Source organism: Suncus etruscus, chromosome 4 (genome assembly GCF_024139225.1).
Source record: "Suncus etruscus isolate mSunEtr1 chromosome 4, mSunEtr1.pri.cur, whole genome shotgun sequence".
Classification (NCBI taxonomy): Eukaryota; Metazoa; Chordata; class Mammalia; order Eulipotyphla; family Soricidae; genus Suncus; species Suncus etruscus.
Window position 1 is genome coordinate 137,308,602 of NC_064851.1, and position 25,200 is coordinate 137,333,801.

Sequence of the window (25,200 nt, forward strand, 5' to 3'; positions counted from 1 at the left end):
TGCATAGTATTCCATCATGTAGCTGTACTATAGTTTCTTTATCCACTTATCTGTTCTTGTGCACTTGGGTTGTTTGCACAGCCTTGCTATTATGAATAGTGCTGAAGTGAACATAGGAGTGCAGATGGCTTTTCTGCATTATATTTTTTGGTCCCCGCTCACATTGCGGGATATTAAAAAGAAATTTATATTAAGAGAATAATATCCAAAAACAATATAAATGCGGGCCAAGAGGATTGGTAGGAAGCCTGCCACAAAAATGGGGTGGGGTGCAGTTAAGATCATTATGACAATGATAGTTGGACAAGAATGGAGTGATGAAAGGCGGTAACAGTTTTGCAAACCATAGAATCTAAAACGAAAAAGGTTAAGGGAGTAGGGAGAAAAGTGTCTGCCATAGTGGCAGAGTGTAGGGGAGAAACTGAGGACATTAGTGGTGGGAAGTGTACACTGGTGAAGAGATCGGTGTGGAACATTGCATGACTGAAACTTATGATAGGAGCTGGAAAGATAGTACAGCAGGTGAGGTCAGGTCAGGGTTTGATGCCTGATTAAAGAGACTGTGACCCCAAAACAAAAGTAAATAAAATAATATCTTATGATGGTGTTTTCATCTCTTAGTTTGGATTTCCTTACTTTTAAACTATAGTTTCTTATTTCCTGTTCTACCAGGAAAGATGCATATGCCATTTAAAACAAATGCTTTACTGTCTTAAATTATAAATGTATTTCATCTCTATTGAGAATAGCCTGTCCATTGCAATAGCATTTAATTTGAAAACTGTTTAATTGATAGTAGGCAGGAAAGCAACTTTGTTTGCTTGCAATGGGCAATTCTCAGTTTTATCTCTAAAAAACTCAAGTTTTTATTTTTCTTAGAGTGGGATTATATGTTTTAAGTCAACGATCACTGTAACTAAGGAAATGATGACTAAGTATTATGCAAAGCACTAGCCAAAGTCTATGAAAATATTTTGAAATTTGTTTGCTTTTTAGGAATGAAAAACTCTCATTTTATAAAATATTTATATATCAGAGAAATAAAAATGTTCAACCTATGTTTCTAGCTCTATATTTAATTAGTGCAAAAGTTATTCTTGTTTTCCCTTATTTTATCCTGACATTGAATTTCAAGCTCTAGGAATAAAAAGTTTTATATTATATTTTTCAGAACATTATAAAAAGAATTTTAATAAAATAATATTAAGAAAAACATTATGTGCTACCAAAAATTATATGTTTCCATTGAAATTAGAATAGGATAAAATCTGCTTTCATTATCTTTACATAATATTTCTTTGTAATTTCACTTAACTGTAGTCATATTTATTCTGTTAATTTAATAAAAATTATATTGAAATTGTAGAAGTTTGAAGATATATGATAAAAGACAAAAATCCTAATTCATTTTTTGCATCAAGTGGGAACATTTCTTATAACAATATTTTATATGTGTAGGATAGTAAATTATATTTCAATCAATGAAATGTTTCCTAAAACAAATAAGCAAAACAAAAAAATCAGACTTGGAACTGGAAAAGAAATTATGTCCCATTTAATGCTAACCTATAAAAAAAATTTCTCAAGGATACATATCATACAAATTGTTCACCATTTATTTGGAAAGTTATAGTGTAAAGATCTAACTAACATATGTGTGACAAATTTCTATTGTAGATCATTTTATACGTTAGAATTAAAAAAAAAAAAAATATATATATATATGTTCCCTGACAACATCTATAGAAGCAAGCAAATTAGCCTAATTCATTTTCCAATGATAGCCAGAACATTTTTTAAAAAATTAGGACAGCTATCTTGTTTAAGTATTTTTCAGATTAAATTTCCTAAGCTATTCTTATAATCATTACTTCTTTTGTTTGTTTGCTTGCTTGTTTTGGAGCCACACCCGGTGGAGCTCAGTGGTTACTCCTGACTCTGTCATCAGAAATTGCACTTGGCAGGCTCAGGGGACATATGGGAATTGAACCCACATGGGCTACATGCAATACCCTACCCATTGTGCTATTGCCCTGGTCCCTAATAATTCTTCTATTTATTTTCCAAACCTGGTTGCTAATTTTTGAAGTGTTTTAGTTATGTGTTTTTTTTTTAATTACCCAATGACATCGCCTTTTCTTCCAAGCTCAAGGAATGTCCTAAATTTATTTCCACTAAAAAAAGATGTCACTACAAAATCTCCAAATCTGGCATGCATAGAATGGAGGGAATGGGGTTGTACTACTCTGAAAAATATATCTCCAATTATTATTCACAATTGACCTGTTTGGAGGTTTGAAAGAAAGTCACTGCTATACAGACTAGGTTTTTCTTTTTCTTTTTTGTGGCACTGAGTCAAGCCAGAGTCTATAGCCTTTTCCTTACACGTTTGTGCCAAAAGCCAAAACAGAACAGAAAACGAGCTGAATAATAAGATATTCATGAGTGTTGGTGTCTGAAAAGTCACATATATTCCTGGGATTCCTGAAGACAATATGTAGGGCTGAGTATATGAGTGTGAAAGATTTGTAAAAGCCTTAAACTTGCTGCTGGGTTGGCTGACTGCATCCTGTGCAGTTGAAATTGAAAGCTACTGTGAAGATGCAAAAAGCCTGCCTGAATGTTGAGGGTCTTTCAACAATCTCACAGAAATCCCCTTGTAAAAGTTGTTTTTTACAAACATTTAAGGAAATCTCTGTCCAATATATAGGTAATTACAAAGAAATCAGAAATGGCAGTATCTATAAATGGCAAAGAATAAGCTCTGTGTAAAATTAATTCACCAACATTACTCAATAGCATTAACAATAAAAATAACTAATAACCTTGAGAATAGAGAGAATCTGATAGCCAAAGTTTTCACATGATTATCTTTGCTTTGTTTGGGGGTCACACTTGTGCTCAGGGCTTACTCTCTGCTCAGAGATCATTCCTGGTGCTGCTAGGGGGACCACATGGTAGATAGAACCCAGCTCATCTATGTGCAAGCAAGTGTTCTACCCTCTGTACTATCACTCTGGTCCCTACCTCATGATTATTTAATACCAAAAATTATAGATCATGTACAGAACAAGGTCTGGCCCAAATATAGATAAGCAGGCAATAAAGATATTACTGAGGAAACACAAATTTTTGATTTACTCTACAAAGATTTTATCACATTTTTAAAATATGCTTAAATCATCAAGGAAATAAAATACAATGAACTAAAAAATTATATCATGTGGCTTCAAAAATAAATATCAATAAAGATGAAAATTTGATGGACTTTTTTGCCACTTAACCTGGAGAAATTGTAGTGAGTAAATAATTGGGGGAAAATGTTAAACAGATGATTGCTCTCTTATATGAAGTATAAAGAAATAAAGCAAGGGACTAGACAATCCACAATAAAAAAAAACTGAGGTATGATCAATAGAACCATGGTTTGAAGATGCTATGAGAAAGAGAAGGAACGTTGGAATGATTTGGAAGATTTTGGCACTTTGGAGGTGGGCATGGTAAGGCAGCAATGCAAGTATAAAATATTATAATAAAACTACTGTAAAAAATTTTAAAATAGAGTGAATGAATAAGCAGAACTTTCCACAAAGAAAAGCCCAGGACTATTTAATTACCATTCAATTCTGCTAAACATTAAAAAAAAAAAATGAATAGTCCATGAGATAAAACAGAGGAAGGTACTTGACTATGTATGGCAGACCAGGGTTTAGTTCCTGATACCACATTTGTTTTCTTGAGTGTCCCTACATATTCCTTGAGCACAGAACAAGGAGTAAGCCCTGAACACTGCTATATGTAGTTCCCGGTCCTCCCAATATAAAAATTAAATGCAGAATGGGTATTCATTAATACCAAATCTTCAAATTGCTGAACAATTATTCTTATAAAATATCTGAATAGTTACCAATATCTGATAGTGCACAGGGCTTCAGTGAGAATCCAGACACCAAGTTATCAATCACTTTTATACTTGTAGGTGTTCCTCCTGGGCTGTGTTTTAGTAGGCAGTTGTTCCTGAATGAGGAAAACAGTTACTTTGCTTCCAAAAATTAATGAACATACAGCACTTCTTTTAGGTTTGGGATGTTTTACATAGTGGAAAATAGAGTAATGGGGAAAATAGCCTTGATAATAAATGGGTTTGTTTTTCAGAGTCAGTTAGACAACTTCTCCCTCTATTGAAATTAAGGGTAGAAATGGATACTATTGTACAGTAGGAGACTATTGTACAGTATAAATCCCCATTCCACAAGCACTGCCCATTTGTGTGTCAAATAGAAACTGATTTCTTTAGAAAAAATAACACCAAAATAGTCAAAGTCTATAACAAGAGAAGTTAAAGTTAAAATTTCTGTTTGATTTTTAATTAGGAAAAACTAGAAAGAACACAAACTCTAAAAAAAAAAAAATTGCATCAAGAGAACACTGAAACTTACCAGTAATTTTTATCATAAAAATTTTGTGTGGCATATGTATAAAATTGGCAGAGAATGTTATTGGTGCACATTTTTTGACATTCTTCAACACTTTTAACTTTAGATATATTAAAATTTGTTCCTCGCATATCGATTCCTTGATAAACGTCACGTTGACAAGCTGTCCAGATAAAACAAATGTTGTCAGTTTCCTTCTAGAAGTGAATTATCATCAGGGTATTTTTGAAGTTTGATTTGGGCAACGTTATTGATTAAGACTTTTATCATTTCTATTATGTCAATAAATTTTTAAATCCTGCTTGAATAAGCACATCCCAATCTGTTTTAGAGCTGTATTTTTTCCTTTCTGTGGCCCACATTATACAAGTTGGTCCCCAAGATTTGTGTAGTGGACCCCCCAAGTACATGAATTTCACTTGGACTATCCTAGAGAGTCACAGGGAACCATATGACTCCTTGAGAAATACTGCCATTGAACATTTGTGTTATGATAGAAGCTAAATTGCTTTCCAAACTGCAAGGTAACAGTTTTACAGTTACTGTTTCGCTTGATAAGATGACCCAAAAGATTGCATTTACACTCTGAATATGGGAGCCCTGAGTCTAATTCTTAGCTTTCACAATATCCTGGGCATCAAATTGATTATAGTTCCTGAAATCCACAAGATGTGTTTTAGTCCCCTAAATATTCCCCAAACAGATAATAGTTTATGCTTAAATTATTGTATAGTAATAAAAGTTAAGACAGTAATAAAGATTGATGATGTGTGCTAAGAGTTTGCATTATTAAACAAATTGATGGGGACTTTTGAGTGAAAGAGCTTCTCTCTGTTTATCTGCTTTCAATTATGGCTTTATGATGATGAGTGGAAAAGATTAGCCAAGTCATCAGTATCTCTGTATCAAATCATTATAAAATGTGGTTAACTCTTGTACATACATGAAAAAAACATTAATTCTTGCATTAAAATTTTATTAAATTTCACTTGGACATCACTCCATACAAAATTTATCTTACAAACAGTATTGATAACTTTTTTTTTTGGTTTTTAGGTCACACCTGGCAGCGCTCAGGAGTTACTCCTGACTATGCTCAGAAATTGCTCCTGGCAGGCTTGGGGGACCATATGGGATGCCAGTATTCGAACCAATGACCTTCTGCATGAAAGACAAATGCCTTATCTCCATGCTATCTCTCCGGCCCCAGTATTGATAACTTTTAATGGAATATGAACCAACTTTATAGGACAAGTTTTTTTTCTTTAATTTTTATTGTGACCAAAGTGCATTAGAAATCTTTCACTGCATCATTTATGGTACATAGTGACAATGAATGAGGGGCATTCCCGCCACCAGTGCTGTCACGTTTTTTAAAAAAAAAATATGTTAGATTCTTGGGGAGGGAACTTCTGGCAGTGCTTAGGGCTTGCTCCTGGCTCTATGCTCAGGTAATACAGCTGATGGTGTTTAAGACACCATATGTAGTGCATCACACCAGGATTAGCTACATACAAGGCAGGCACCCTAACTCCTGTTCCATTCCTCCAGCCCTTGTGAGTAAGAATCTTGGTTAAGGAAAAATAGTATAAACTATAACCTATTTTGTGTCATTTTCCACTCATAAAATACAATATTAAATAATTAATAAAAGTAAATTTAATGGGAATTAGAATAAACAAATTTGCAATAAGACAACATATTAAGGAAGGCAGGAAAGTGGTTCATGTAAACAGAAAGTCACAGATTGTAGAGTGGAGTCTTTTCGGTTCTAATGCACATGTGAGAAAATATAGGAAATATAGGAAATGTCTTAATTTCAACTTTCCTTTATGTTAAATACTTTTTTTAATTTTTTTATTTTTAATTATGAGAACAAAGATGCAAAGAAAGAGGACAAGGTAAAGTTACAGTGGAAGGAAAATCACCCATAACATAACTCTCAGAAGAAGTCCCCCTGCTGATATCTTAACTTTGAACTTTCAGCCAAAGAACATTAAGATAAATAAAACAGAATCCATGTACAATTACTTTGTCCCTCAAGTCCCCAGATTGTAACACATTGTAATATTTCTTAACAGTACACAAGGCAATCTAAAGCCATAAAACTTGCATAACTCCTTAAACATTAGAGGCATAGTATTTTTTACATTTATATGTACATGTATATTAGCTTAAATTAACCTTAAATTTTAAGTGGTTTTTTTTTTTTTAAGGATTAGAGTCAAAGGAGCACAGTAAAAATGGTGTTAGAGTGGCAATTGTTGTTTGCATAGGCCCACCTAAATATGAGGGGAATGGAAAGGAATAACCTTTGCCTAAATACAAAGAGACCCGACCCCTGAAGTTTCCTGGCATAAGACCAACTCTACGCTCCAGGCAAGCTAGATTGTCCAATCCAAGACATTGTCTGTAGTGCCAACACACTTTTATTTTTCACACAGTCTCTGTTGTTGGTATCATGTTTCTGTATTAAATATCCTGGAATCTGCATATCCTACATTGAAGCCAGGATGTGGAGCGTCCTCTTGTTGCACCTCACTATTAAAAGGCAATGCAGAGAGCCCTGTCCTGTAAGCAGGTCTTTGTTGTTGTTAAGTCTTCTCAGTGTTAAGGGAAGTCTCTTTTGAGCAGGTCAATGTCTGAGCAGTGGTAGGGTCTTCTGTGGTAGAGGATTGCTTCCAGGTGATGTTAAGACAAACTTGGATGTTTTGTGGATGGCTTCCCTGGTTCAGGGGTGAATGGAAAATGCCCTATCTTCTGAGGCCTGTGCTAGGTCGTTATGTCAATGTTCAGGGTGTAAGGTCCCTTTGCACTACAAGATTTGTGTGTTCTAATCTCTATTAGATAGGATCTTATTTGTATGTATAGTATTTTCCCATTTTAATGTGCCTATGCAAAAAAGGAGCAATGCCACATGGCGTTATTGGTGCCTATGGGGGCCATAAGAACAAGTCCAACAATCCCCATGACATGGTTCAATCATAAGCATTAAACTGGGTGACTCTTTCAACAAAATTTCTTGTTGAACAGCTCATAAAGAGAAGATAAAAAGTGGTTAGAATCGTCACTGTATAAGAGAATATTTAGTAAGACTTATAGCTATCAGAGAAAAAAACACAAAATATTCAAAAGAAATACGTGTCCATTTTATGTCTTTTGAAACAGTTTGGGGTTGTCATACACAATGCATGGCTTTGGTCTGTGATTAGGATTGTGCAGTACTAAAGTTAAAAAGAGCCTATCAAGGCTCCCAGCGCACCCAAGTTAGGGAGAAGGCCTTCCACATGGGGTCTCCCTAAACCCTATGCGGCTAGTGCTAGCCTCCAGCTCAAGAGGATGGATAGAGAGCCGGAAGCCAGGATCTGCCTGCCCTACACCCTGTGCCCTTCCCACCCTAGAGCTGGGGGAAGGGCAGGGAAAGCTTGGGACCCCATCTAGGAGGGACCCCCCGACACCCACCTTGTCTGGCCGCCTGGGCTGCCACCCCAGAAGGCCTGGAGGCCGGGGGCAGAAGAGGGGAAGGCTGGGGGCCTATCAGGGCTCCCAGCGCACCCAAGTTAGGGAGAAGGCCTTCCACATGGGGTCTCCCCAAACCCTATGCGGCTAGAGCTAGCCCCCAGCTCAAGAGAGGATGGATAGAGAGCCAGAAGCCAGGATCTGCCCCCTTTATGGTTAAATACTTTAAACTAAAATTTGTTCTGAGTTCTGAGACTTTACATGGCTGGGACTGTCTCTACTTTAAGATACTTAGACAAATTTAGAAGGGACCATTAAATCAAGCTCTGTGGAACAACTAACTTTGTGAGAAAATATAACAATAATTAAGGAATATTGGAAAAGGTGCAACATTTCTTTTCTTCCAATTTTATTATGATGTACAGTTGACAGAAAAATTGATAACCTATATCAAGATATAAATTTCATATTGATCTAAGAAATGTACTCCTCAAGTAAACTACATTTGAGCTAAATCAAGCCACAAATGCTTAAAATTATATAGATTTAGGGAGTAGCACTATGAAAGATTAAAAAGTGCAAAATTATCTAAACTTTGAGCCTAACCCTTAAATATTCATAGTAAAAAGAAATTAGCAATGTCACCAGGTAATTTAAAGTTGTGAGAAACAGTTAAAAGAATCTTCTCAACACGATTCACTTTCTGATCAGTCCTACTAGAGGAACTGTTCATTTACCTTATTTATTAGAGTAACTTAACTCTTCTCCTGAGATCAGTGGACATTGAACATGTTCAGGATGGTATGGTCATTGATTAGTAACTTTTTTTTTTTTGGTTTTTCGGGCCACACCCTTTTGATGCTCAGGGGTTACTCCTGGCTACTCGCTCAGAAATTGCCCCTGGCTTGGGGGGGACCATATGGGACACCGGGGGATCGAATTGTGGTCCTTTCCTTGGCTAGCGCTTGCAAGGCAGACACCTTACCTCTAGCGCCACCTCGCCGGCCCCTAGTAACTATTTTTTAAAGTGTAAGCAGCAGTATGTTACCTGGCCTCATTTTTTTTGTTTGTTTGTTTGTTATTCTTAGCAAAATTTCCAAACCAGTACTTCCATTTGGACTTAGTTTTCAACAGCATTTCTTACTTTGTTCATTATCATTTGGGATTAGGAAATTTCTTTACAAAGATTTCCCTTTGCTTTGTGGCGTATTAAAGTAAATCTTTGTCTCTACTTACTAAATTACAGTCGTGTTTTTTTCAATTTTCTTTTTTTGTTTTTGTTTTTGTTTTTGGGCCACACCCAGCGATGTACAGGGGTTGTCTGCTCAGAAATAACTCCTGGCAGGCACGGGGGGGGGGGGGGGGGGGGGGGACAATAATGATTCTAGGCTTTGCCAAAAGTCTCCTGGAGGAAACTCAAATCTTCCTGTTGTTGAGAACCATTAAGAACCAGTAATTGCTTCTTGCCTGAGGCTGCCAAAGAAGACTATAGCAAACAAAAGCTCTCAAGAGCCCATCACAAAGGTAGGTAGTTTCCGCCTACAAAGACTGTGGGCTGATTCTTGTCTGTGTTTGGGCACTAAGGGGACACTATAAGGAGATACACCTGTACTCCTACCTGTTTTCCTGTTTTTCTGTGTGCAGTAGCCAAAGAAGATCCCAGCAAAAATAAGCTCTCCAGGACCCATCACAAAGGTACGTTATCTCAGTCCACAAAGGTGAAGCCAGAAAAGTGCAGCTGCTCCACTTCTCTCTGCGGCTGTACATATCTTCTAGCCCAGGGGTGGCTAACACGCGGCCGCCTGCAGCTCCCTTCCAAAATGAATGCGGCTCTTTGCCAAGTTTGGATTTTGTTCTGCTGCTTCTGAGGAGGGACCTCTGAGGAGAGATCTCTGAGGGCGGAGTCCCGCCCCCAGGCTGCGTCCTCCAGTCTCCCATCCCTTGGAAACAACCGCACAGGCCAGCGAGGGGGGGGGGGCACCCATATGTCACATGTTGGGTCACATCTGGCCGTTAGTCTGAGTGTGGAGGACGCAGCACACCCTCACCATCACTGCAGGATTTTGACCCTCACTCAAAATGGCAAAATGCAATATGTGTTTAATAGATTATTGTTAAAAATTATATGCTTTTGTGTGTTTGTTTTGGCAGGTCACTGCGTGGTGTGGCTCTGACTCTCACAGTTTAAAATTTTTGCTCTTTGTGTCGAACTTGTTTGCCACCCCTGTTCTAGCCCATGAACCCCATTACAGCATGTAGTAAAAACCACACTACAAGCGTGTCAATGGGAAATAACGCAGGACAACAGCATGCATAGAGAATGAAGATCTAAGCTCTGATGATTCACAAAGTACCAACCACCTAAATAGCCTCTCAGATAAGGAATTTAGAATAGAAATTTGGAAGATGCCCATAGAACTCAGAAAAAGCATGGATCGAGCTGAACAGACCACAAGATAAAAATAAGAAAACGCCAAACTGAAGTAACAGGACTGAAAAACTCAGTACATGAAATGAAAAAGTCAATGGAAAGTCTCTCCAACAGAGTAACAGCAGCTGAAGACATATTAATCAGTGATCTGAAAGATGAGATGCATAACAACTCCATACAGCAGAAGAGACTTAAAAGGAACATTAAAGAAAATGATCAGACAATGGAAAAAATTCTCAAAGAATGTGAGCAGATGAAGTGTTTTGAAAGAATAGACATGTTTGATAAATTCCACAGGAAAAAAAACATAAAGTCATTGGAGTCCCAGAGACCCAGGAAGAAAATCCCCAGGAAAAATCAATAGTCAAGGACATCACTACAGAAAAATTGAAGAATCAGGAACACTCCTAAATAGTTTTTATGAAGCTAACATCACCCTGATTCCAAAACCAGACAGAAAATGCTGCAAAAAAGAGAACTACAGACCAATATCCCTGATGAATGCAGATGCAAAGATCCTCAACAAAATCCTGGTAAATAGGATCCAATGCTTCATCAAGGTCATACACTACGACCAAGTAGGATTTATTCCAGGAAGGCAAGGATGGTTTAACATATGTAAATAAATCAACACAATACACCATATCAACTAAAACAAAAATAAAAACCATATGATCTTATCCATAGATGCAGAAAAAAGCATTTGATAAGGTCCAATTCCATTCATGATAAAAACTCACTTTCAGATAGGAATAGAAGGAACTTTTCTCAATATAGGCAAAACCATCTACTACAAGCCAATGACAAATATTATTCTCAACGGAGATAAACTTTCCTCTAAAATCTGGTACAAGACAAGGCTGCTCTCTCTTTCTCTCTCTCTCTCTCTCTCTCTCTCTCTCTCTCTCTCTCTCTCTCTCTCTCACCACTTCTATTCAACATAGAGCTGGAATTTCTTGCCATAGTGATTAGGTAAGGAAAAGATATCAAAAGCATCCAAATAGGAAAGGAAGAAGTCAAGCTCTCACTTCACTACAAAGAGTGGTGAGTGCAGTTAGAGAAATAACTACACTGAGAACTATCATAACAATGTCAATGATTGAGGTAAGTAGAAAGCCTGTCTCAAATACAGGTGGGGGAAGGGTGTAGATGGGGGGGATTTGTGATGGGAATGTTGCACTGGGGATGAGGGTGTTCTTTTATGACTGAAACCCAACTACAATCATGTTTGTAATCACAGTATTTAAATAATATTATTCTATTTTAAATAAATAAATAAATAAATAAAATTGTGAATAAAAAATAACCAGTAATCTGAAAATTACCTTCAAGTGAAATGGCAAAGGCAGACACTGTATTCTTCAAAGTTCTTATGTGGAATGTGGCTGGCTATTGTTTAGATATATGTTCACTTTCTGAAAATATTCACATTGTGATACTAACCTCATAACTAATAGAGGCTAGTGAGTATGGGTTGAATGTTTCATTGTTACTAAAGTCTGTGTGAGTTAGTACTACTAATGCTACTACTGCCTGTAGTTAGTGTATATTTTGTTTAGTTTTAGTGCCAGGAAACAAAACAGGGCCCCATACATGCTAGGCATGTGTTCTACAACTGAGCTACATTTCTAGACCCAAATATGTGTTAATTTTAAAAGTCAAGAGAGTATATGTAGAATACTGCCCATTAAGCACCAATAAGATCTTGTTTATCTTTCTAGTTGTTTCCTTCCAGAAGTCCATAGTACAGGAGAGACAGCTCAGGACTGAGAAACTTTTCTAGAATGTTACATACACCAGTTTAATTTCCAGAACTTCATATGGTCCTCCAAGTGCCACGAGGAATAAGTCCAGAGCACAGATATAGGATTAACCCCTGAGCACTTGTGGGTGTAGCCCAGATCCTTTTCCCCAAACATAGACCCCAAAACAAAAGCCCAAATTAAAGACTTTAAGCAGAAGCTAATTTAATGTGAGCCCATTATTCACTGAAATTGATCTAAGAAGTCCACATCTTACCACTTATGTGATGGCCACATTGCTTTAAAGAATGTCCAGAGATGGCATTTGTTTTTGACTCTCTCGGCAGGATTCCTGTAACACTGTCTTTCAAGAAGCAACCAAACCTGTTTTTAAAAGTAATTTCACTTAGGAAGTGGAAGAATAAGCACACTTTGAGGAATTGTCTGACATTTTTATATGATGGTAAATTGGTCCAGAATTAAGGAAAGTAATACACTCTTCCTGACATCTTCTGAAAATGTTTAATAAAGAAAATTCCATGACTAGCATTGTTTCTAATGTCAGCATCGTTATCTTTTATAGTCTTTTTGTTTTGTTTTGGTTTGGTTTGGTTTTCGGGCCACACCCATCATGATGCTCAGGGGTTATTCCTGGCTATGCGCGCAGAAATCACTCCTGGCTCGGGAGACCATCTGGGTCACCCGGGTATCGAACCAAGGTTCTTCCTGGGTCAGCCACATGCAAGGCAAGCGCCCTATCGCTGCACTATTGCTCTGGCCCCTTTAGAGTTATTTATAAGTATGGGAAGTTCGTTATATTAAAGAGTTGATGAAGTGCAGAGTGGTCCTCTCCTCTTCAGACCAGGACACTCATCAGAACAAAAAATTATGAAAATTAGTTCATTAATGTCTACGGCAATACAGCCCACTTCTTTCCTGCAGTCTCACCCACATTCAACCTTATAGGAAAAACCTGAACAGTGCTAAAGCTGTTAGCCTTGTCCCAGAAATCCAGATACTTGACTTCATCAAAAGAATGAGTTCAAGAGTAAGTGAGTGAGAGAGAAATAAAGAGTGATTCAGTACAAAAGCAATTTATTAAGATAAACTATATACTTAAGAATTAGAGTGCAGGCATTACAAAAAAAATTAATGAATAGGGGCCAGAGTGGTAGTACAATAGTAGGGTGTTTGACTTTCACACAGCTGACCCAGGACTGACATGGGTTCGATCCCTGGCATACCATATGGTTCCTCAAGCCACGAGCTATTTCTGAGCACAGACCCAGGAGTAACCCCTGAGCACTGTCACGTGTGGCCCAAAACAAAACAAGACAAATTAACAAATAAGCACAGGTTGACTTTGTTTGCTTGTTTCTATGTTATACCCAGTAGTGCTCAGGGCTCTCTCCTAACTCAGGAATCACTCCTAATGAAGCTTGGAAAATTATAAACAGTGCCCAGTATTGAGCCAGCTAATGTCTTAATCCCTTTACTATCTCTCTGGCCTTTCAATCTTACACTTAAAAAATGATATTTTTTCTTACATTCCTAAACTTTCAGTGAATTATGTTCCCATTGCAATATAAAGTATAATGTAAAATTACTCTTACTGTTGTCAATCAAAATTAGAATTATCATAAAATTCATGTACTTCAATCAACTTATGACCAAATAAGATTTTTAATTATCAATCCTCTTGGGCTGGAGCCATAGCACTGTAAGTAGGGTGTATGCTTTCCATGCAGCTGACCTTGGTTTGATCCCTAGTATCCTATATGTTTCCCTTAACCTATTAGGAGTGATTTCTTTAGCACAAAGACAGGAGTAACCCCCGAGCAATGATGGGTGTGGCCCCCAAACCAAAAACTAAAACCAACCAAACAAACAAAAAAACCCTATCAATATTCTTTCCTTTGCTTATTTCTCCACATTTTCAGCTCTGAATAATACTTAACAATATTTCAACAAAATGTTTATTTTTGCTTTATACTGTATTTCCTTAGAACTCTTCTTTTCCACAATGTGATCATAGAAAGAATGCTTCCTGATTCAGTTGAAATATTCACCCCTCATTAGAACCTTTCCTGAGACAGTTTATAGTCCATTGATTTACAAACATTTTCCTGGAGGTGGTGGGCATAAAGTGACATACTTTGAAACTAGCAATTGTTCAAAATATTTATTTTTCAAGCTCAAGGGAGCTGGCCTATTCAGTAAGTTGGCCAAAGAATCTGCTTAGGGAAGAACTTCCACTACTAATGACAACTGACCCTTGAAGCCCATTTGAGAAACATAATCCTTCAAAAAACACTATTTTGCTAATAGCTGACCCCATTCTGAAAGTTACTGCCTTCTTCGGCAATAAAATAACAGTTATTACCTTTTGTCGGGGTTTTTTGTTGAATCTGCAGGAAGAAAACTGAATAGCAAACACCTCGGGTGGAAGGTGCACCTCATCTGACAGTACTGTACACTTGGGGCATAAAAGGTGGCCACATCCCCACCTCTGAAGAAGGTATTTTTATAGACTTGAATCAGGCATTCTGTTGGTGATAAACAAAGCAGATACATTTAGAGTAATGAAATGAGTGCTTCATAGGAATATATTTGTGTTCTGAAACATAATTCTTTGAATTCAACTTGATGATCATTCTGACATGAATTTAATTATAAAGACAATGAGCACATGAAGTCTACCAGGTGAATGCAATCTGATTTGACTTAAACTCACATGGGTATTGCTGGATAAAAATCTTAGTTAAAAATTAAATTATACACTAATTCGTCCATATCTAATTTCCAAGAAAACACAATCCTAGCTTGATTTCTCCCTAACAGGGTATAGACATATCTATCATGCCTTATAAATCTCTCATGAACCAGGGATATAGCTCAAGAAATAGAGAATCATGCTTTGTAACTGCTAGGTCCTGAGTTTGATTCCTGATACTGTATTTTCCCCCAAGTAATGCTAAGAGTTCTCTCCCAGACTTCCAAAAGTGTATTATCCCTATAAAAATTTTATAACTTACATCTTCATCACATTCTTAAAAAGTAGGGAAATAACAGAAATTACAAATATTTTGGCAAGAAGTATCTGAAGTGAGTTGCCTTGTGAGGCAAAAGAGTTGTGTGGCTAGTGGGTATTTTTAGATATAAAGCCAGACTTTTGGACTCCTTTTCTCTGGTTCATTATGAAAGGTTCCTTGTCTCAATTTTAATTAGTCAAACTAAAAGTTATCAAGTAATGATTTTGGATGAATTCAGGAACAATATCTTTTTTATTTTATTTATTAATTTTTTGTTACACCAAGTCCTGGTCAGGGGATACTTTGGCTCTGAAGTCAGGAATTACTGTCAATGCTTAGGCTATCATTTGGATGCTGAAAATTGAAGTTTTATTTGAATTTAAAATTTGAAAGAATCACTTCAGTATTTCTGAATTTAGGAAAGTATCTTGTGATAAGAAAACTTTACAAATTTTTCCTTACAGGTTCTGGAGCAGTAATAGAGTGGGGTAGGGTGTTGACTTACATGTGGTCAACCTAGGTTTGATCTCCTGCATCCCACATGATACTCTCCGGAGCACCATAGGAATAATTCCTGCTTGCTGCAAAAATCTGCTCAGCACCAGGCTTTGCAACCAAACCTTTGCTTAACTTTTAGCCAACTGAATTTGAACTATGAGAGATTGCACAGGCATGAGTTTGGGATATTCTCTTATCATTGTGTGGAGCTTGAGAGCAAAGGTAAATTTATGGAACAAAACAAATATAAGAAAAATGAGTTTTGATGAGACAAGCAAGCTAAACCCTATAAATTTCCAATTCTGTAAGGCAAAGCTTATTATTTCCCATGAAGGAAAAAGCTATCTTTACATTCATCCATTTTTATCATTAGGCATAAATTAATATTCTAAGTTATATGATTCCTTGGGATTGAATCCTTGGCTGCATTTTAGGCAAATGCCCTGCCTGCATATATACCATCACCCATGAAGTTTCTTGTTTTGTTTTCTGCCAAAAGATGAAAATTGAAGAGACTGTGGGCACAGTACCTCTGACTTATACTCCTCAGCATTCAGTGAACTTGGATATGAGTCATCATGATTTAAAAGAACGATTAAGAATAAGGATAAAAGAGTATGGTGGTTTATTTTTAAAAATGGGGAGAAAAAGGTACTTTTTGCACAAATTGTATCTCTTCGAAAGTCATTTTACCCTTCCTCAAGAGGTATTGATCTTAACCATGCATTTGAGAGGAAAGAATCACAATGATGTAGCCAACAGAAACCAATACAGATTCAAAATCCAACCAAAATGGTGGGCACACAAAACTTCTCTGCACGTTATTATGAAAAAATAGTGCATAGAATTGTCCTTATTCTCTACAACTTTAAGGAAGCTGAGAGGTCAAAATGTGATGTGGAAATAGGAATCATTCATATTAGTGGCTTACTCAATTAAGTTTAAACCAGATGTTTGACTAACCCTGAAATGTTTCCCTAGTTCTCTAAAGACTAAACATGTCCATGGTACTTACTGTGATACTTGGGCTAGTTAGGCCCAGGCACTATAAATACCCGGAACTCTTGAATAATCAGTTGAAACTGCTGTGTGATCTGCTTTGTAGAGTCAGTTGCAATCATAAAAGGCTTCCTGATAACACATGCTCCAAAGTGATCTCGTTTTTAGTCCCAAGGCCTATGTGCTATAGTAGTTCTAGCAAATATATGCGATTGAAAGGATCTGGACCCTGACTTATTAGGGTTTTACTTCTTGCCCACAGATGTATACTCAAAGCTTCTTCCAAGAGAAGCCTTACTTGCTATCTGTCTCTCACACACTCACCAATAACTTTATATCTTACAGACACTCACTTACCACAGGATACTGTAGCAAAGAAGCAAATGAAATAGGTTGCTTGCCTGAAAGAAATCATCCTAAAAAAGAAATAATGCATGCATAACTCTCTGGGTTACAGATTATAGTTAACATGAAATTATTTTAGGTGGCAGAGATTTTCATGTAAGTGTCTGAATTGCAAACCAGCACAATTAGCAGCACGGAAGGCAAGTGTTTCTGGACATTCTACATAGGAACTTGCACCAAAAGCAAATTGAAAGCTCTAGGCTTCTGTTAAATTATTGTTCATTTGCCATTAATATTGAATATAAGGATAAATTAAACACATAAAAGCACTTGATTTTAGCAGAAGCAAAATTACTGTATATGGCAATAATACAAGTCTAGAATTCCTAAGAAAATACTCCTAATCAATCCAATTATTTTATTTTTAAAGCAATCAATATCTCTTTACTTTTGAAACGTCATGCTTAAACATTTCTATTTTTCACATATAGGAACAACATTTTTTATCATTCCATACAGAATATTAGAAAAGAAAAGAATATGCAGAGAATTAATACAAAGCAAAGAATGTAAACTAAAGCTCCTTTATAAAGTACAAAATGTGTTCAATAAAATTAAAATTTGGAAGCAATCAAAATAAAATTCCTCTACCTGTAAGCACCCATTTCTGTGGTTCTGGAAGTTTCTCACCACTGTTAAGTCTCTAACCACTTGAAAATGAAGGATCATCAGACTTTCCCAACGTGGTGCTCCAAGCAGCATTTGCTTGTCTCCAATATTGACTTTGGTTTTCTGCCAGCTATTTCAACCTTTTGTCCTGTCGACATAATCTAAGGTCTCTGCTGACTACATTAACTGCTAACCACATTAACTATTTCATTTTGTGGCCCCACAATCCATGCACAAATTTCCACCTTCTAAAATATTGATAATATTTCTACTTATTGGGGTCAAGTGACAAAGAATTTATCTAATAACTTATCCAATCATCTCATTTAATGACCTGATATACAACCAAATATGATGACATGAACAACTCACCCTGGAAGAATCTCTGCAGATCTTGTATATGTCTTCCCTAGCCTACTAAATGAATCACATAGTACCAAAATTATATATATGGACAGGAATTGATCTCAGAAGTCTTCCTTCTACTCAGTCCTGGAAGTGAGATATTGTCATTCCATATTGTTATTAAGTTGTTATGCCATAATTTATGGACAAATAAGCTCCAGTAATCCAATGTCTGTAACTAAAATTTTGTTGGAACACAGTCATATCCCTTTCTTGGATTGTCTCTGCTTGTGATCTGTTTAACAACCACAGTTTTGGGCCCAGAGAAATAGCACAGTGGCGTTTGCCTTGCAAGCAGCCGATCCAGGACCAAAGGTGGTTGGTTCGAATCCCAGTGTCCCATATGGTCCCCCGTGCCTGCCAGGAGCTGTTTCTGAGCAGACAGCCAGGAGTCACCCCTGAGCACCGCCGGGTGTGGCCCAAAAAACAAAAAAAAATTAAATAAAATAAAATAAATAAATAAAAATAAAAAAAAAACAACCACAGTTTTAAACAGTTAGAATAGAGATCGTTTGACCTGAAAAGTTGAAAAGATTTAACATCTGTCTCTTCTCAAAAACAGTAAGCCCACATCTGTTGTATGACATTCTGGCACAGTATAGACACTTCTTTGTCAGAATATCTTGACCATTATAAAACATGGGTTATTGTGGGAACCTATTCCAACTTCAGGAATTCTGTTTTAATTTTAATTTTTCCTGTGTGCTGAAATATTTCTTTTTATCAACTTCAATTTTTTTTTTTTTGGTTTTTGGGTCACACCAAGCAGTGCTCAGGGGTTACTCCTACTAGCTCTACGCTCAGAAATCGCCCCCGGCAGGCTCAGGGGACCATATGGGATGCCGGGATTTGAACCACCGTCCTTCAACATGCAAGGCAAATGCCCTACTGCTATGCTATCTCTCGGCCCCTTTTTATCAACTTCTTTCCTCAGTTCTAGATCTGTCTACTAGATGCCACAAAACAATTCATTTTCTTTTTGTTCTTTTAAAAATATTTAAAAATCATCATGATCACTTGTCTACTAAAACTTTATTTTCTAACTGTTCTTTAAACTTATGGCATAGCATTGTGATGAGTAAAAGATATTTTTAGGGAATTGATTTCTAAATACTTATATTATAATGCAGTATTTTATTTATTAAACTGTAGAATAAATGTTTACTGTTTCTCATATACAGGCAGGTGGGAAGAGGAGAAAGATTGGGGACACTGGTGATGGGAATGTTGCACTGGTGATGGGAGTGTGTTTTTTTATGATGAAACCAACTACAATCATGTTTATAATCCAGGTGCTTAAATAAAGGCATTAAAAATAAATAAAATCTATAGCCTGTTAAACAAGAAGTTCAGGATATATTTAAACTATATAATGAAAGTAGATGAACAGATCCTAACAATACTTTGTGATGTGGTCTTTGGTGAAGAAAACAAAACAAAGGAATTTATTATGAGGAGAGCTCATGGATTAGATATTTAATTACAAGGTTTATCTCAGTATACTGAGAGTCCAGGAGCCTCTTAGAGAATCAGGACTCTCTCTCTCTCTCTCTCTATATATATATATATATATATATATATATATGTATGTATGTATATATATACATACACCATCCAACCCCATATAAATGATTGCCAGAGGATTGAGTAGAACTTGTTTTGTCATTGATTTTCATATTCTTTGAAGTTTTCATTCCCATTTACTAAAGAGCAAGAAATGATGAGCAGCTTTGAGACTAGGTCACTGTACCCCAAACAGACCAGGATCACTTCTGGAAGAGCTCAGGAGACCATATGAGGTGCCAGAGATGGAACCTGGATTTTCCCATACGCAAAGCAAATGCCCTGATGTACTAATGCTCTGGACCCTATAGAAAGCAAGAAAAATAAATAAATAAATAAATAAATAAATAAATAAATAAATAAATAAATAAGAGAAAGAAAAATGTTAAATGTCATCAAATGTCATGTTTAAAGTATGCATTTGGGGGAATCAGAGATGATATATCAGGTAGGGTACTTGCTTTGGACACAGCCAACCTGGGTTTGATTCCTGATATCTCAGAATGGCTGGCATCCCTGGCACCCTGAGCCTGCCAGAAGTGAGCCCTGAGCACTTTCATGTGTGGCCCCAAACAAATAAATAAAATGGATTTCCCAATCTAATTTCAGAGGCTGCAAATTAAGAATAATTTTAAGAAAAATTAAGAATAAATTTAAAGATGTAATTAAACCAGGGACTTTGATTTACTAAAAGAGGAGATGATGGTGGTGAGACAAAACTGAGCTTTTGGGCCGGGCAGTGGCGCTAAAGGTAAGGTGCCTGCCTTGCCTGCGCTAGCCTTGGACGGACCGCGGTTCGATCCCCCGGTGTCCCATATGGTCCCCCAAGCCAGGAGCAACTTCTGAGCACATAGCCAGGAGAGTTCCTAAGGGATTCTAGATTGGGGTGGGAGGAGCCTTGGAAACAGTGGGGAATCTGCCTGCCCCAAGAACCTGAGGAGCTTCTGTGGTTTCCCCAATAGGAAGAAACAGGGAAGCACTGATTCCTGGTAACTGCTGTGTCACCGGATGTGCCCATCAATCAAGAAAGATGAGCAAACCTATGTTGTGCTTCTTAGTTCTCCAAAATCTTTCATGCTACACTAATATCTCAAAAAGGCTTTCTGCTATTTGTGTCTGTAGTATTAAACATTCCTAAGAATATCTAATTCTTAATATTTTTAATATAATTTTTATTTTGATCATAGTGGCTTACATATTGTTGACAATATTTTAGGTACATATTTACATAAAATCAGGCTGATGTGGAGCATCCTCTAGTTTCAGCATACCATTAAATGCGGAGCAATCTGCCCTGCATGCAGACTGTTGCTGAGTCGCCTGGGTGTTGGGAGTACTCTTTGGAGTAAGTCACTGCCAAAGCAGTGCTGCACCTCTACCAGTCTTCCCTGGTAGAGGCTTGGATCCTGGTAATGTTAAAGACAATTGTGGTTGTTTCCATAGATGTTATCTATTGTTCAGGTGTGTATGGGCGATGCCTTCTGAGGCCTGAGCCAAATCATTATGCCAATGTTCAGGGTAAAAGGCCTAATTACATTACCAAATTTGTGTCCCCATCTCTATTAGATAAGAACATGTTTGCAATATGTATTATTTCCCCCATTTTAATGTGCCTATGCAAAAGAGAAGCAATGCCACAAGATATTGTTGATGCATCTGGGGGCTGACGAATAAAGACCAACATTCCCCGTAATTTGGTACAAACATGAAATCTATACAGAGATATTCTTCTACCAGTATTGCTTATAAAACAGATCTCAAAGGGGGGGAAATCAAACAATCAAATAACAAATCCAGTGGGCAAAATTGTCACTATATGAGGATATTCGAAAAGAGTTACAGCTGTTAAGGGAATACATCTGAGATATACAAAGGAGATACACGTGACCCTTTTATGTTTTGGAAATAGTCAAGAGGGAGGGGGGTATTTCCAAGACACCACTTTGGTCTGTGATTGGACAAACGAAGAGAGCATGGAGCCATGTCCTCCACTTGTTGCCTGCTGAAGCTTCCGACTCCCCGAGAGGCTTTTGCTTCCTAATTGCTGGAAGTTGAGAATTCAGCAGTCCCCTCCCAGCCCCTTGCATGAACAAGGAAAGCTGGGGTCTCTTTTAAATTGCACCTCACTGGAACCCACTTGCTGGGACCCTGAGCAGGTGTCCAGGTGTCCAGGTGTCCAGGGACGGGGAGGAAGGAGAGAGAAGGCTGTGGGGGGGGGGGGCAACTGAGGCTGCATCTTCACCTTATCTTGGCCAAAAAGCCTACAGCATGAAACCTTGCCGTGACACATTGCCTGCTGAAGCTTCAGACTTCACCCAAAAATTACTGTGAAAGATATGTAATCCACCTTGGCCAAAACAAAAATCATTAGTACAGAAAATGGTTAAATGTGTGGTAACAAGAGATGGGAGTGAGAGAGTAAAGGAATAAAAGGAGTACATGTTTGGTGTAAGACTACGAAGTAATAGGATAGGTACAGAGAGGACCACATATTCTAGCAGCCCTGGGGGTGAGGGAAGAGGATATGGAAGGTAGGACAAAAATGGAGGAGTAGGGAAGACAAACCGGTGATAGGAATCCCCCCTGATTTTATGTAAATATGTACCTAAAATATTATTGTCAACAATATGTAAGCCACTATGATCAAAATAAAAATTATGTTAAAAAAAAAGGAGCACATGGACAATGTTCAGAAAATGACTAGCAGATGAAACACAATGATATCCATATATTTCTTATAATGTTCCGTGCGGGGGCGCGGTTTCACAATGGGCAGGTTTAATAAGAAAACTTCCCTGATAAGTACTAATGCCAGAACCTATTGTGACCCATGTCCCGCACCCCCTTCCTAGGCCTGGTTACAAAGCAGCCTTTGGCATGGCGGAGGGCTGCCAAACACCATGCTGGCAGGACCTCCCAGCTCGGCTCCCAGGAAGGAAAGGGGTCCTTCCCGAGCCTGAAGGCCGAGAGGTCGGAGCCCCCTCCCCCAGACCCTCCGTTTGGAGGTGGGAGGGAAATGGGGCAAGCTTAGGAACACCAATAAACTCCTCGAAGGGACCCACCTCGTTGGTTTGCCCCGCTATGTGGCCAGGCAAAGCCCTGGAGTACCGGAGGAAGGAGGTAGGGGGGGTAAAGCGCCATTCTTTACAAAGATATTCACAGCTATTATACAGATGACGTTTCAGCACTGATCTAACCACCACTGTCAACTTCCCTCCAACAGTGTTCCCAGGTTCCCTTCCCACCCGCACCTCTCAGCCTGCCACACTGACTGGCACATTTTTAAGTATGGCTTTTGAAGCCTGGACCTCACGTTTTCAGTGTTGTTGACTGTGTTTGGATATTTAGCTATAGCAATCTTTTATGTAGCCAAGTCCCCTTCTCCCTGATCCCGTTTCTCATCTCTTTCCCCTGTGATGTGTCTAATTTTACCAGAACACCTGTCATTGTGCTTGTAGCTAGGCAAATATTAGGGCAGGTCAGAGTAATGAAGGTCTAAAGCAGTATTTATAGAAAAAAATATAGAGATGCTTATGATTTTAGCTGATTCCTAGGTAGATTTAAGACAATTTTACTTTGTGCTGTCAGCTGTACTAAATGTTATACTTCTCTGGTTTAGTCTTTAGTAATGGAAATCTGAAAATCAGCCCTTGTAGTGGCAAAAGAATATTTTGTTGGGATGTCTCAGTCAGTCACCCTGATAATATACTCTGAAGAGTGCCACTTCTGTCCATTTTATTATGATAGTCTTCATAATCACTAATTTAGCTTTCTAAAACAGTATCTGTACTTCAAATTGACAGATTATTACAATAAAATATAGAACCTGTGCTTAAAATGTATTTATTTTTCTTGAGATAACTCAATCAAGGAGAAGAAAAGCAGCATGGATATAAGATATTTGGTCATGGACTTATTTTCTTTTTTTGTTTGTTTTTGTTTTTGGGTCACACCCAGCAGCACTCAGGAGCCACTCCTGGCTCGACGCTCTGAAATCCCTCCTGGCAGGCTCAGGGGACCATCTGGGATGCCAGGATTCGAACCACGGTCCTACATGCAAGGCAAATGCCTTACGTCCATGCTATCTCTCTGGTCCCTCTTGGGCTTATTTTCATCAAATGAGCAAACAGTGCAGTATTATGGAATATGATACAATCTCTCAATTTCAACTTTGATCCAATTTAAGTGAATTTCCAATTTAAATATTGTTATGGTAAAAAAATGCCTACGAAGGCATTAAACATGTTTCCATTTAATTTTGCATCAAGTAGAGAATAACTAAAAATAAAAGCAATATAAAAGCAATAGTAAATATTAATGCTTAAGATTGAGGAATAATACTGATCTCTATAAATAAAATTTTACTTTTCCAAAGTCATGTGAGAGGAAGATCTTTTACATGTATCAACTTTTTATATAATATGGTTATCCTGGGGCCAGAGTGATAACACAGCAATAGGGCGTTTGCCTTGCATGGGGCCGATCTAGAACCAACTTTGGTTCAATTTCCCGGTGTCCCATATGGTCCCCTGAGCCAGGAGCAATTTCAGAGTGCATAGCCAAGAGTAACCCCTGAATGTCACAGGGGTTATCATGTCATATATTTGTTGACTTATGTCATCATCTTATTCAATGTGGTGTCTATACTATGCCTCATTAGGATAGTAAAATGATGAAGCTGCTGATCTTGTCCATCTGCTGCCTTAGTGCTTGACAAATGTCTCTGGTCTAAACTCTTCCTTTTTCTTTTTATTATAAAGGATATATTCCTCAGTCAGAGCCATAGTACAGAGGTAGGACATTTGCCTTGCATGCAGCTCAACTGAGTTCTATCCCTAGCATCCCCTAACGCCCCCTGTGCCTTCTAGGAGTAATTTTTGAGCATAGAGCAAGGAATAACTTTGAGCAATACTGGTGTTCCCCCTCCCCAAGAAAGAACATATTCCATACTTCTAATTTGTTGTTCCTATATGATATTTTTTGAGAAAACTGAAGAAATATAATTTTGTAAAATATTTATTAAATGACTTTTTAAAAAAGTTGAAAGTAGGTGTGGCTCTGGAATTCCAATGTAGGGAATAGATATAAGTTGTCAGATTGATAGGTATGTACTGCAAGATTGAATTTACTAGAAGTTAAAGATGATTTAGAAACTACTGGGTTAATAAATATATGTAAATATCTTCTCTTTTCTCTAAAAGTAGAATTCTAGGAGCAATATTCTAGAGTACAAAGGCAGATAATCCATATTCTAATGGCAAGTCTGACCATGAAATCTGTAGTAGCATATTACAGTTTAAAGTGTACCAAGTTAGAAATGGAGAGGTTAATTGACTAGTTCTTTTTTTATTTCCAGCCTTCCCTTTAGTTTAGAAGAAACTTATCTTTTCATTGATACCATTCTTTTGTGTCTAATAAAAAGAGTCTTTATTTATTTAGATCATAGGCCTTTCTAGTTCAGTTCCAATAATTCTATAAGGCACTGTGAGGGATTGAATATTACCAAGAGAACTATCTCCTGTTATATATTTCATATTAAAGTCATTGTGAATCTATAAACAATGAAAACAAGCTACATTAAAAAAAAGTAGGAATAAACTTATATTTCAGGGCCAAAGAGA

The 25,200-nt window shown here is 37.4% G+C and overlaps 1 protein-coding gene across 1 annotated transcript in view; it reads right to left on the minus strand.

Annotated features, from left to right (window-relative positions):
* The window catches only part of KLKB1 (kallikrein B1), a 31,907-nt gene extending 14,205 nt beyond the window's left edge, over window positions 1–17,702 (minus strand). Inside the window, exons 1-6 of the mRNA XM_049772431.1 lie at window positions 17,594–17,702; window positions 16,955–17,013; window positions 14,452–14,614; window positions 12,346–12,452; window positions 4,440–4,599; window positions 3,908–4,017 (exon numbers count right to left, since the gene is read on the minus strand). Of these exons, the coding sequence (XP_049628388.1) occupies window positions 3,908–4,017; window positions 4,440–4,599; window positions 12,346–12,452; window positions 14,452–14,614; window positions 16,955–17,013; window positions 17,594–17,607 (613 nt within the window). The 5' untranslated portion in view covers window positions 17,608–17,702. The remainder of the gene's footprint in view (window positions 1–3,907; window positions 4,018–4,439; window positions 4,600–12,345; window positions 12,453–14,451; window positions 14,615–16,954; window positions 17,014–17,593) is intronic.
* Window positions 17,703–25,200: the final 7,498 nt, after the last annotated feature.